Source organism: Crocodylus siamensis, chromosome 6, assembly GCF_052110815.1.
Source record: "Crocodylus siamensis isolate JL-2025a chromosome 6, ASM5211081v1, whole genome shotgun sequence".
NCBI classification, from domain to species: Eukaryota; Metazoa; Chordata; order Crocodylia; family Crocodylidae; genus Crocodylus; species Crocodylus siamensis.
The window spans coordinates 27,724,484-27,738,018 of NC_143400.1; the positions used below are offsets into that span (position 1 = coordinate 27,724,484).

The 13,535-nt window shown below is 52.9% G+C and overlaps 1 protein-coding gene across 1 annotated transcript; it reads right to left on the bottom strand.

Annotated features, from left to right (window-relative positions):
* Positions 1-6,100: 6,100 nt before the first annotated feature.
* Positions 6,101-10,257, bottom strand: LOC149861999 (perforin-1-like). The gene is made up of 3 exons (XM_090054666.1): positions 10,186-10,257; positions 8,493-9,069; positions 6,101-7,944 (listed from the first exon to the last, which is right to left on the bottom strand). The coding sequence occupies exons 2-3, from the start codon at positions 9,020-9,022 to the stop codon at positions 6,735-6,737; spliced, it is 1,740 nt and encodes a 579-aa protein (XP_089910792.1). The 5' UTR covers positions 9,023-9,069; positions 10,186-10,257; the 3' UTR covers positions 6,101-6,734.
* Between the last annotated feature and the right edge of the window lie 3,278 nt (positions 10,258-13,535).

Here is a 13,535-nt window from a genome sequence, read left to right on the forward strand (position 1 = left end):
TGTGCCCGGCCGTTTGTTCTGCCCCTACCTCCCAGAGCTAGCTGCATGTTGGGCCTGGGAGAGCTCTCCCCATCCTGCGTCCCACCCACCCCCATGTTACATGTGGGTGTTTCTCTGTTCCACCCCAGAACAGGTTGCACCTAGGCCCACGGTGTGATCAGGGGCAGGGGGGTCTTACAAGGGGTTATTGTCGAGTTGTTCCACCCCAGAGCTGGTTGCATCTGAGCCCTGGGGGTGACCTCATGGGAGAGGTTGTAGGGAGCTAGTGTCGAGCTGTTCTACCCCAAAGCTGGCTGTATCTCAGCTTGGGAGAGCCCTCTGCCCCCTTTGTGTTACGTGCTGCATCACCCCAGAGCTAACCACATCTGGGCCTAGCAAAACCCACCTCCCTGGGGATCAAGCCTCAGGGCAGTGACGTCAGTGGCGTGACTCAGTTACCCCCTTCCTGGGCCCGGGCTGTGCTGTGGTTATTAACCCCCAGGTTGGGGGCAGGGGGGTGCGGTTTCCTGCTGTTTCCACTGTGACTTTTCCTGTTCCCCTTCAGCCTTCAGGTTCTTGCTTGTGGCCCCCCAGGCCAGGGGGGAGGGGGGAGGAGTGACAAGGTTTGACATTTTTTTGTATTGGGTGGGGAATAACGTGTTTGTAAGGGTCCTTCCTTGAACATCCGGGTTCTGGGTGTGCTGGGAGGGGGCCCGGACACCTGGGAGCTATAGGGCTGCCTGGGGCTCATATGCCCTGGGAGGGATTGCAGGGTAGGGGACCCAGGTGGGTTTGTTGGGGGAGTGTGCACATGTACGCATATAGAGAGCAACAGCATTTGTATTTATTTCCCAGATTCACAGAAGTTTAGTGCTGGAAGGGACCTTGTGAGGTTTGTTTACTGATTGATTTACAGTATATTTTTTTTATATATTCATCTATGTGTGCGTGCATTTGTTTATATTTAATCTATACCCAAATCTATTGTATCAGATATATAAAATTAGTTGTTTGGATATTTGTGCATATCTATATATTGACAAATATCCAAAATACTAATTTTATATATATTTGATATATTTAGATACATATTAAATGAAATAAATAGATGAGCTCAACTATACATGTTTATAGATATATTTATATAGAGAGAGAGGGAGAGAGCAGAAGAGATACAGATATAGGTATCAAGATATATAGATATATCTGTTTGGGTGGGGTACATACACACGTATACACCTATATACATATATCGGGGGGGATAGATATATTTATATAGAGAGAGAGGGAGAGAGCAGAAGAGATACAGATATAGGTATCAAGATATATAGATATATCTGTTTGGGTGGGGTACATACACACATGTATACACCTATATACATATATCGGGGGGGGGATGTAGATCATAAGGCTGGAAGGGACCTTATCACAGAGCCCTCTGCACCCATTGGGAAAGATAAGTGGGGTCAGGTGCCCCCAGTGAGGTCACCATCAAGTCTCCTCTTGAAGATGTCCAGGGTAGGTGATTGCACCACCTCTGGAGGGAGCTTTTTCCATAGTCTAGACACCCTGACTGTGAAGTTTTTCCTAATGTTGAGCCTAAATTGGTCTTCCAGGAGTTTGTGGCCATTAGTCCTGGTTTTCCCCAAGGGTGCCCTAGTGAACAGTTGCTCACCATGCCCTTGGTGTGCTCCCCTACTGCGGCAGTAACCCACTACCAAGCTGAAGAGTCCCAGGTCCCTCAGCATCTCCTTGTATGTCTTGCTGTGTATGACTGATCATACGGGTGGCTCTTCTTTGGAGCATCCCAAACTTGTCCACGTCCTTGTGGAAGTGCAGCACCCAGACCTGGACGGAGTACTCCAGCTGTGGTGTCACCAGTGAGTAGAGTGGAAGAATCACCTCCTTGGCTTTGCTGGAGATGCATCGATTGCTGCATGGTAGTGTGGCGGGCCAGTAGGGGGTGCTCCTGCGCTGAGCCACCGACTTCACTGTGCTGGACCACCTTCCAGGCTCTGAGTGCCGCCTTGGGGGCACCTCCCGTCTGGCTGACCCCCTTCCTGGAGCACACCCGCTAGTTTGGGGGTAGAGCTGCCACCACCCAGGGATGGGTTTGATTCTGGCTCTGTGCCCCCTGGGAAATACAGGCCTAGTAGCCCTCAAGGGTTCTAGACTCGCTTCAAAAACTTGTGATGCTTCCCTCAGTCAGAAGCACAAGTAGTGGTCTCCCTTATTCACCAGAACCAAGGGGACCCCAAGGCATAATCTAGCCCCTCTCCCAATAAGTCTCCCACGCTAGGTACAAAGGAGAACTTTATTGGTTACAAGGAGTGGGGTTGGAATAGTAGTATCAGAGAAATCCCATAGAGCAGACGGGGTGGCTGGACTAGCCTTCGGTCATGCATCTGCATTACTGCAAGTTATATATCTAGTTAGCTCTCAGGTAGCTTACAAGTATCATCCAGAGGCAGGTGGAGATTCCCCCTGGAGGCAGTTGACCTCATTTACCTGCTCCAATGGAGGCCAGCATCTGTTGGCCACCAGCCACCCAATTTGAAATGCATCACTAGTTGCTGGGCAGACTGGCAGTCTCTAGCCCACCAGGGAGCCCAAACCCCTCACCCAGGTATGTGATGCCAGTCAGGTAGGCAGAGGGAGCAGGTATCCCCCCTCCCTCAGGAATCTATCCAGCTCAGGTTACCTAAAGAGATAGGGTAAGGTGTGTCTCCTCCGCCGGACCCATCCTAATCAAATTGTGACAGAGCAGAGGTTTTGGGGAGAAACAGAGATGGCCTTCTGCCACACTAGAGTATTATTTGCCCTGCTGACTACATCATCGCACTGCTCGCTCATGTTCACGCTGGTCAGTTATTACCCCCAGGTCCCTTTTATTCGTGGCTCTGGTCAGGTTGGCGTTGCCAAGCCCGTAGGTGCGCAGGGAGGGGGTTGCTCATCCCCAGATGGAAACTATATTTCTCAACGTTGAACTTTACTGGTTCTGGTCTGCCCACCTTCAAACATGTCTAGGTCGCCTGTATCTGCAGCCTATCTTCAAGTGTGACCACACTCCCCCATAACTTGGTGTTGTCTGTGAATTTGGCCAGTGAGCTCTTCACCCCCACATCCAAATCGTTAATAAAGGTATTGAGAAGTACTGGACCAAGCACTGACCCCTGCGGGACACCCTTGCCAGGTCCCTCACCAGATCCATTCACTGCAATTCTCTGGGTCCTCCCCTGCAGCCAGTTTCTCACCTCCTGACTGTTTCGGAGTTAAGCACACAATCCTCCAATGCTCTCGCCAGGACATCATGGGATACCACATCAAAGGCCTTTTGGAAGTCAAGGGACACAGTGTCAGCCTGCTCGCTCATGTCCAGGTAGCGAGTTACCTGGGCATAGAAGGAGATGAGGTTGGTAAGGCAAGATCTGCCCACGATGAAGCCATGCTGGCTGTTGTTCAGGATCCTACCTTCTGCGGGCTTATCACAGATAGACTCCTTGATGAACTTTTCTAGGATTTTCCCTAGGATGGAAGTCAGGGTAATTGGCTTGTAGTTACCCAGGTCCTCCCTCCTGCCCTTCTTGTGGATGGGCACAGCATTGGCCCTTTCGCCCTCTTCCAGTGCTCAGGGACCTCTCTGGAGTGCCACGAGTTGTGGAAGAGTTTCGCCAGGGGCTTTGCACTGACTTCAGCCAGCTGCTTCAGCACTCTCGGATGCAGATCGTCCGGTCCTGCTGACTTGTATACGTCTAATTTTTTTAATCGGTCATACACCAATTCCACAGCAATAGTAGGAAGGTGATTCTTCCTACCGTGCTCATCCTCTACTCTACCTGGCGTGGTTTTCCCCTTGATCCAGTGAACGGCCAAGGTGAATTCGTCATTTAGGAGTTCATCTTTTTTCTGGGTGCCAGTAACCAGCTCTCCTGAGTTGTTGAGCAGTGGCCCCACACTCCCATTTGTTTTCCACCTGTTCCCTACGTACCTAAAGAAGGACTTCTTATTGCCCTTGATCCCCATTGTTAATCTAAGTTCTGTCGCTGCTCCTCAACGCAGGTCAGGAAGGATTGCAACCGATCTGACTTCGCCGAGTCTTCCTCCCAGGAGATGTCTGGGTAACTAAAATCACTCAGGACGACTGTGTCATGTGCACATGTGGCCTCAGTCAGGTCTCGAGCTCCTCCCCCTGGTTTGGTGGTCTGTAGTATGCACCTAGAGTTAGGGCTCTCTCGCCGCCTCCCTCCCGCCCTTCCGTGCAAGTTAAACGCGGTTTCAAGCTGTCCATTTTTAGAGCCAATGTCAGTCTCCAAGGAGGTGTACTGCTCTTTCACATAGAGAGCAACACCAAGACCTTTTTTCCCCTCCCAGTCCCTTCTGTGCAGGGTGTAGCCCTCTATGACTACGCTCCAGTCGTGTGAAGAGTCCCACCAGGCCTCTGAGATCCCTACTACATCGTAATGCCCACCAGAGAGTAGGAGGGCTAGCTCCTCCTGCTTGTTCCCCATGCTCCTGGTGTTGATATATAGGCACCCGAGTCCTCCTACTGAGGCCCTCATCTATATAGACACGTATCTGCGTCTGTATGGATATAGAAATGTGTATAGATGTGTGTGTATAGATACACACACACACACTGTACCTGTGTGCACACATCCCCACACACTGTATTACACACACACGTGTGCGCACGCACACACTATGTTCCTTCTCCAGCACCCACTGGAGCCACACAGCTCTAGTTTGACACTGGGCCACATGATGGCACATGCCGACTTCAGGGAACAGTGACACACTTGTTCTCCACACCCCTGTGCTGCACACGCACACATGCATGCATACATGCACATAGTGTCCACGCGCAAGGGGGGGTGTATATCTATGCACAGATGTACATGTTGTGATTGCATGTATATGTGTGTTTGTATAGTGTATATAGTTCCTGGGGATGTGTGCATGCAGCTGTGTATAGTGCCTGGGTTTATGTGTACATACCCACACACAATGTGTGTGGGTGTACATGTGGTATATGCACATACATGCATATGTGTGTACATCTATATATGCACATAATGTGTGTATGTGATCGATATATGCATAACCATGCACACGTGTGTGTATATGTCTATGTCCATATTCACACCCAGATGCACATGGTGCCTGGATGTCTGTATAGACATGTACACATGCACATACATATGTGTGTGAGTGTGTGCCTAGAGATACACAGGCAGACATTTTTGTCTCGGGGGAGGGAGCCCAGACACCAGGGCTCTCTGCGCTAGCAAGGGCCTGTCCTTCCCTGACACTGAGGTGCCATACGTCACCTTTGGTCTGCCCTGCCCCCACCCCAGCACCAAGTGCTCATGTGAGAACTGGTCCGAGCCCGGGGTGGGGCTCGGGCCAGTTCTCATATCCTGCGCCATTTCCTGGCAGCGCTGTCACGCATGCGGCCACAGCTTCTGATGTGGCCTTGTGTGTCCACCCCCACTTTGTTGTGGCTTCACACCTCCACGCAGCCAGCTGCATGTCTAGTTCCCTCAGTTTCCTCCCACCCGGACATGGTGCAACCAGTTCTGGGGTGGAGCTGATGGGGAACACCTGAGGGTAACACCGCCCCTGCCCCCAGATCAGGCCCAGGTCGGGGCCCTATCCCAGTATTCCCAAGCTTCAGACACTGACAGCGGAGGGGGCCTAGGAGGCTGCATGCCTGGGTTCTCTGGGGCGAGGCGTGGTGGGAGCAGGGGGTGCTGGGAGCCCAGACATCTGGGTTTCCTGGGGTGGGAGGGTACAAGCAGGGGGTCAGGGAGCACTGATGCCTGGGCTCCACACTAACGACCCCAGGACCCACTACAGCTCTGAGCTACTTCTTGGCCTTGTTGGTTGGTCATCTTCCTACCCATTCTCAAAGTGAGCAAACAAGTGCCTCGTTCACCATTTTTATTGGTTGATGGCAGGCTGCATAACACAATGCCACCCTTTCCCGCATAATCACAATGTTTCTAGCTTCTCATTGGGTGGAGAAAACTTTCTGGGGGTCCTATGGGATGGTGGACCCCATCATTCCCCCCTCCCACCTTACCCACATTCTACATTCTGTGCAAGTCAGGCCATCCTATCAGGGAGCAATGGTTAGACTGGTACCAGCTGGGGGAAGGTTAGTGGGGTTGCCTTCTTCCATAGCAGAGGGCACAACCTTTTTCTGGGATCCAGCTGGGGTCATGTGTTGGTTGGGGTTGAGTTGAGTGATGTCGTTGGTAGGTTGAGGTTGAGTTGGGGTCATGGGTTGAGTTCAGTTGATGGGTAGGTTGAAACTAGGTTGAGTTGGGATCTTGGGTAGGTTGGGCTTTAATGCGGTTCCTGGGTAGTTTAAGACTGGTTGAGCTGGAGTCTTTGGGTAGCTTGGGGCTTAGTTGACTTGAGGTAATTTTTTGGATTGAGGTTGGGTTGAGTTGTGCTCATGGGTAGTTTGGGGTCTTGGGTTGAGTTGGGGTTGAATTTATCTACAGCCACAGTACATTCACTGCCACTGTCTCCTCCAGTTTGATAGGTAGCCAGTTTGGGTGCGGGGCCTTCTCATTTTCTTGAAGTTGCCTAGCGTGGCCAAGAGGTTGGCCAATGAATTGGTCGGGGCTGGGTTGTGATGAGCTTGACTAGTCCTGCTAAGTGATTGGCCAATGGGTGGCTTGAATTGGAGTTGACTAGTTTGGCCAAGAGGCTGGCCAATGGATGAGTTGGGTTGGGTTGTTACTTCCTCAGAGTGGCGGTTGGACTAGATGTGGGCCCTGGAGGTTCCTCCCAGCTCCACCTCTCTTTGATTCATCTCCCTGCTTCCCTCCCAGGATTTGTCCAATCCCGGTCCAGTTAACTACAACACCGGGAGGCTGTGGGACATAGTCCTGGCACTTGTCCCCCCCCAGACTGGGCCCACATTGAAGCTGGTACTCATACTCCAGCTTGCCATGCTGTAGGTAGCAGGCCTTTTGCCGGGATGCGCCAGCTACTACAAGTTCATCACAGGTCCCCAGGAGGTCGTTATCCCACCCATTGTCTTCATCCCACACCTGTACCCGCAGCGTGGAGGCCACGGTGACCGTCACAGCCCCGAAATCCAGACGGGTGTTCCAGATGGGATAGTCATTGTTGCTCACAGTGCTGGTTTGGAGCAACTTCCCTGGGTAGAAGACCTTGACATAGGCATCTGTCTGGGTGAAGCTATCTCCCCACAGACCTTGCCCACGTTTGATGGTGACCTCCAGCTTCCCCAGACCCCGCTTCTTGGAGCAACACATGGTATTGGCCACATTATCCCCAGGGCAGACGCAGGAGCAGGGGTCCCTGGCACTACGTTGGGTGCCTGGTGGGCATGGCTGGGTGCAGTTCCTCCACAAGGCCCGGTCATGGATGTACTTGCTCACCGCTCGCTGAAGAGCCTTCCTCCTTGGGTCCTTCTTCTTGACCAAGACATGGAGGGGTGCCAGGGTATAGGAGAGCAGGCCAGGGTTGGCTTTGACGCCTTCCAACCAGCTGGTGTAGGCGCTGGCATCCTTCCCATTGGAGAAGAGCAAGTCTATGTGGTCGTCGCCTCCGATGATCTCCGTGTGGCGCTCCTTGTAGGCCTCATGGAAGCTCGTCTTGAGGTTCTCCTTCTGGCGCTGCTCCTTGCACATCTTGGAGGCTGCCTCAACCCTGGCAGTCCCAGTCCCAGTGCTCACAGCCGCTTCTACCTCCAAGCAGTCCTTGACTTCGTCAGCTGTCAGCCCATCCAGCGCTGTCTGGCAGGTCCGGATAGCCGTGATGTCCCGGATGCGGCCCCCCACATGCACATTGGTGAGGTAGTGGGTCCCGTAGGTGGCAATGAAATTGTGGTACTCAAAGTGAGAGGCCAGGGTGTAGTCCTGGGGTAGGTCCTTCACGGCCCGGGTGAAGTGAGGGGAGAGTGGAGGCTGGTGGGCGATGCGGAACCTGGTAGGGAAGGTGTCATCTTATGAGGGCATGGGTATAGAGTGATTTCCGGATGGGGGCATGTACTCCCAACCATTCTACCCACAACCTCAACCCAACCTCAACCTACCCCTGACCTCATCTCAACCCAACCTACTAGAAACAACAGCCATAAACTGGCAGAGAGCAGATTTAGGTTGGACGTCAGGAAGAACTTCTTTCCAGTAAGGGTTGCCAGAATCTGGAATGGGCTCCAAGGGAGGTGGTGCTCTCCCCTGTCCCAGAGGCCTTTAAGAGGAGATTGGACAAGCACCTGTCTGGCGTCACTTGACCCCACCACTCTTTCCTTCCCAGGGTAGGGTGTCAGACTTGATGATCTCCTAAGATCCCTTCTGACCCTAAACATCTATGAAATCAGCTAACCCTTGACTTAAACCCAACCCAACCCAACCCAGCCACAACCTACCCTTGACCTCAACCCAAGCTGAACCTACCCTTGACCTCAACTCAACTCAGCTCAGTGCCAACCCACAAATCACCCCCATCCAATCTGCCCTGGATCGTCTCACCGGTAGTACTGGCAGGAGACCTCATGGCTGGCAAAGGTGTACTTGTCCTGCTGGGCCTTGGCTGCGCTGAATTCGGCCATCTTGGAGTGGGACCCGGCCACCGCCACCTGTGCACTGCCCTTGACAGGGATGTCCACCTCGAGCCCCACCCTCCAGTCATTCTCCACAGCTCTGCAGACTTCATTGGCCACCTCCACGGCCGATTGGCGCAGGGAGCTGGCCACCATACTCTTGCATGAGACCTGGATCTGCCAGTCAGCCACAGCCAGGGGGAGGCGCTGGAGAGCCCCATCTTGGAGCGTGTTGGAGCACAGGGTGCAGGTCCCGTCTGGCCTCTCCCACCGCCCAACATCCACCACATAAGCGCCCTTCCGGGCCAGCGTGGTGATGTCGAAGCCTTCTCCCACCAAGCCGTGGCCAGGCACAAAGGCCGTGTGCTCCTCACACTCCTCTTCTGTGGCCTGATGGCAGTGAGGGACCGTCATGGGCAACAGGAGAAGGAGGAGGGTGAAGGGTCTAGGACAGGGCATGGTGGGAACGGTGCAGTTCTTTGTCCTGGGGTCACTAATGGCTGGCCCTAGAAGGAGAGAGGAACTCCCAGTGGTGGCCATTGAGAGACTTTGGTACAGTACTTTCCCATCTACCAACCCCCCAACCACTTTGGGGCAACAAGAGATGCATGTGCTGTATTTTCCCATCTATTACACACACGCCCCACACACACCACCACCACCACCACCACCACCACCGTTGGGCCCTGTGGTACAGGTCCTATAGATAATCTCCCAAATTTAATGGAGTGGCATCTGTGGTACATAAGAAAGACAAGTATCATATTTTCCTATCTACCCCCTACCACTATCTTAGTGAGTAGAGGTAAGTAAGCTATACAGATACCATATTTTTCCATCTACCACACCCCTAAAAGAAGGTTCCGTATTCTTTTGTCACCTTCCCCTAAATTTAGACCCAACCCTCATTTTGGGGAACTCAGGTGCAGACAGGCAGGAGGGCTCAGGTACTGTAATGGCTCATCTACCACATCCCCCTGACCATCTCAGGATCCTGAGGCAGGTTAGAGATGTGGAGACCATCATTTTTGGTCTCTCTCCCCAGTAAAATCAGGTACCATATTTTCCTGTCTATGACAGCCTGTTTTGAGGAAGACATGTGCAGACAGGTGGGGGGTGGGGTTGGGTACAGTAATGTCCCAGTTATCACCCCCCTTAAAATTAGGTACCACATTTTCCTGTCTATACTGCTCCAATTTAAGACCCACCCCTTGTTTCAATAAAAGCAGATCCACAGATAACAGAACGTTTACCATGTGCCTAAAATAAGATACCGTATTTTCCTGTCTATACCATCCCCCAAATTAAGACCCAACCCTTGCTTTGGGGAAGGCACATGCACACAGTCAGGGGGTTCAGCTAGTGTAATATCCTGACTCCCCTCTGCTTAAGATTAGGTACCATATTTTTCCGTGTATAAGGCATCCCAAATTGAGACCCGTGCCTTGTTTTCAGAAAGGGATGTCAGAGGGAACCTAATACAATAGTCTGACCCCTGAGGGTCCTTATAGAGTCCTATAAGCCTATAGGAGATGTGAGATCTCTGGCTCAGCCCCATCTCCCCTGGGGTCCTGGTCCCTCCCCTCCCCCCAGGGTCTCACACTGGGCGCTGATGTACTCACAGTGCCGTGTGCTCAGGGCATGTCCTCTGTCCCTCTCTGCCTCTCTCCTGGGGCCGTGCAATTGTGCCTGTGGTGCAGGATGTGCAGTCAAATGAAACCAAAAGCACACGGGTCTCAGAAGCTAGGGCTGGGGGTGGAGCTGTGAGGTGTGGGGGGGAGTTTCCACTTGTCAGAGCCCCTAGGGAAAGGTTTGTCTGCTATTTCTCCCCACTTTTCAACCCAGCTGGTGCCACTGACTCCCGACCCACAGCCCTCTGCTTTCCCTCAGTTCTGGTGGTGCCCCTCACTCCCGAGCTGCGCCCCCACACTATTCCCCCAATTTGGGGGGTTCCTCCATTTTTGTGTTTTATTTCAATAAGGAGGTACCTTATGGGAAAGAAGGGAATGGATGGAAAGACGGGGTATGAAGGTAGGAGGGTGGGTGTGGGGATGGATGGATGGATAGACAGAAACAAGGCACATGTATAGATGGGTGGGTAGGTGGGTACAGCAAAAGTAAAGCAGGTTGATGGCACTGGATAGAGGGAAGGATGGAGGGAGGGGTGCAGGGGGGTTGTGGGAAAGCACAGAGGCATGGGTCCATATGCAGCCAGGGTAGAAAAACAGACAGACCAAAGGGCTGGGGGATCAAGGTGACCCTACACTCCAGCCTCCTGGGTCCGCATTCACCTGCCTCTCGCCCACAGCGAAGCTCTGGGTGAGGGGTTAGGGGGAAGGAGCCACAATAATAGCTGTGCTGTCCCTCCCCCTAGCCATGTCAGGGGCGTTGGCACCAGCCTCTGGGTGAGGCTGAGGGGGGCTGTGGTTATGATGTTTTCTGCCTGGAGGGGCTGGGCCTGGATGCCTGGTTTTCTGAGGTGTGGGGGTGAAAGCAGGGGGCTGGGAGCCCGGATGCCTGGGTCCTCCAGAAGAGGGGTGGAGGCTGGGTTGTGAGAGCATGGGGTCAGTCCTTCCCACCCAGGCAGAGTCACAGGTGACCTCAAGGTAACCACACAGGTGTCTGGACCCACCAGGAGGCAAATATTTATCCCATGCCTCTACCTGAGAGCTACTGATGCCCTGTCGTTGTGGAGAGTCCCAGGAGCTGCGACATCAATAACTCACGGCCCTGAGGTCCCAATGCCCATCCTGTCTTAACTACCAGCCATGGGCTGGGCCCATGGACCAAGTTCTGGCCAGGTTTATTGCCTACAAGCACGGCCCTGACATGGACATAAGGCCTGGAGAAGGTCATCAGTGAAGAACCATGCTGGCTTCCCCAGGCTGTTATGACATCCCCTGGCTTTCCAATCCTCCTGTTATATTACGATCAAAGCAACTGATGTGTTGCCTTCCGGATGTACCTTGGGCTTGTTGGACCCGGCTGTGCCCCTTCCAGCCTCGTCATCCTGGGCCTGGACTCTGCTCCCCTCTCCATCATCTCCCCCTCCCATCTCAAGGTGTGGCAGCCTGCCAAGCCTTCTTTCTGGGAGAAGCTCACGCATCCATCAGGTTTCCTGATATGGTCTACTCACGTTGATGCTTCTGCAAAGCCTTTGTGGAAGCAGTATATAGTGACTGATGCTCCAGCAAAGCCTGCCAGCATCACAGGTTGGTTGGGGATGAGTTAAGCAAGGTCCTTGATAGGTTGAGTTGGCGTCATGGGTCGAGTTCTGTTGATGGGCAGCTTGAAATGGAGTTGAGCTGGGGTTTTGGGGGAGGTTGCAGTTGAGTTGACTTGAAGTCATTGGTAGCTTGAGGTTCATAGCTTCGTAGATGTCTGGGTCGGAAGGGACCTCAGTAGGTCATTGAGTCTGGCACCCTGCCCTGGGCAGGAAAGAGTGCCAAGGTCAGACAGCCTCAGCTAGATGCTTGTCCAGTCTCCTCTTGAAGACCCCTGGGGTAGGGGAGAGCACCACCTCCCTTGGAGCCCGTTTCACATTCTGGCAACTCTTACCGCAAATAAGTTCTTTCTAATGTCCAACCTGAATCTGCTCTCCATCAATTTGTGGCCATTGTTCCTAATTACTCTAGGGGTGCCCTAGTAAATAGAGCATCTGCGGTTCCCTGCTGCCCTCCCTGATGAATTGATAGGCAGCCACAAGATCACCTGTCCACCTTCTCTTGTGCAGGCTGAAGAGATCTAGGTCCCTCAGTCTCTCCTCATAGGGCCTGCCTGCAGGTCTCTGATCATGCAAGTGGCCTCCTCTGGACCCTCTCAAGATTATCCACATCCCTCTTGAAGTGCGACGCCCAGACCTGGACACAGTCCTCCGGATGCGACCTGACCAGTGTCGCATAGAGAGAAAGCATCACCTCCCTGTACCTGTTTGTCATGCATCTGCTAATGCATGATAAAGCACAGTTAGTCGTGTTCATCACTTCGTCACACTGAAGACTAATGTTCATCTTGGAGTCAACAGTGACTCCAGGATCCCTTCCTGCTGCCATGCTGCTGAGAGGGTCATCCCCCAGCCTGGATGCGTGTGGGTGGGTCTTTCTGCCCAGGTACAGCACTTTCCACTTGTCTTTCATAGATTTCATAGACATTAGGGCTGGAAGACACCTCGGGAGACCATTGAGTCCAGCCCCCTGCCCAAAGGGCAGGAAGTCAGCTGGGGTCATAGGATCCCAGCAAGGTAAGCATCCAATTTACTCTTGAAGGTGTTCAATGTAGGTGCTTGAACCACCTCCGCTGGCAGACTGTTCCAGACCTTGGGGGCTCGGACAGTAAAGAAATTCTTCCTTATGTCCAGCCTGAAACGGTCTTGCAGGAGTTTGTGACCGTTTGACCTCATCATCCCTTGGGGCACTCTGGTGAACAAACGTTCCCCCAGATCCTGGTGGTCACCCCTGATAAACTTATAGGTGGCCATCAAATCACCCCTGAGCCTGCGCTTTTCCAGGCTAAAGAGTCCCATGGCTCTCAGCCTGTCATCATAAGATCTGTTTTCCTGACCTCTGATCATGCGCGTGGCTCTCCTCTGGACTCTCTCAAGCTTCTCCACATCCTTTTTGAATTGTGGAGCCCAAAACTGGACGCAGTACTCCAGCTGCGGCCTCACCAAGGCCGAGTACAAGGGGAGAATGACGTCCCGGGATTTGCTCGAGAAGCATCTATGGATGCACGCCAGCGTTTTGGTCGCTTTACTAGCCGCAGCATCGCATTGGAGGCTCATGTTCATCTTGTGGTCAATGATGACCCCCAAGTCTCTTTCTTCTGTAGTGCTATCCAACGTAGCACTGCCGAGCCTATAAGGATGCTGCAGGTTTTTCCTCCCAAGGTGGAGAACCTTGCATTTTTCAGTGTTAAACACCATGAGGTTCTCGTCCGCCCATTTGCTGAGCTTGTCCAGGTCAGCCTGGATCAC

What these genes read in the sequence shown, in the direction of transcription:
- LOC149861999 (XM_090054666.1), bottom strand. Translation starts at nt 9,022, where the DNA reads ATGCCCTGTCCTAGACCCTTCACCCTCCTCCTTCTCCTGTTGCCCATG. An exon ending in GTCTCCTGCCAGTACTACCG is followed by an intron (nt 7,945 to 8,492) that starts GTGAGACGATCC and finishes CTTCCCTACCAG; the next exon opens with GTTCCGCATCGCCCACCAGC.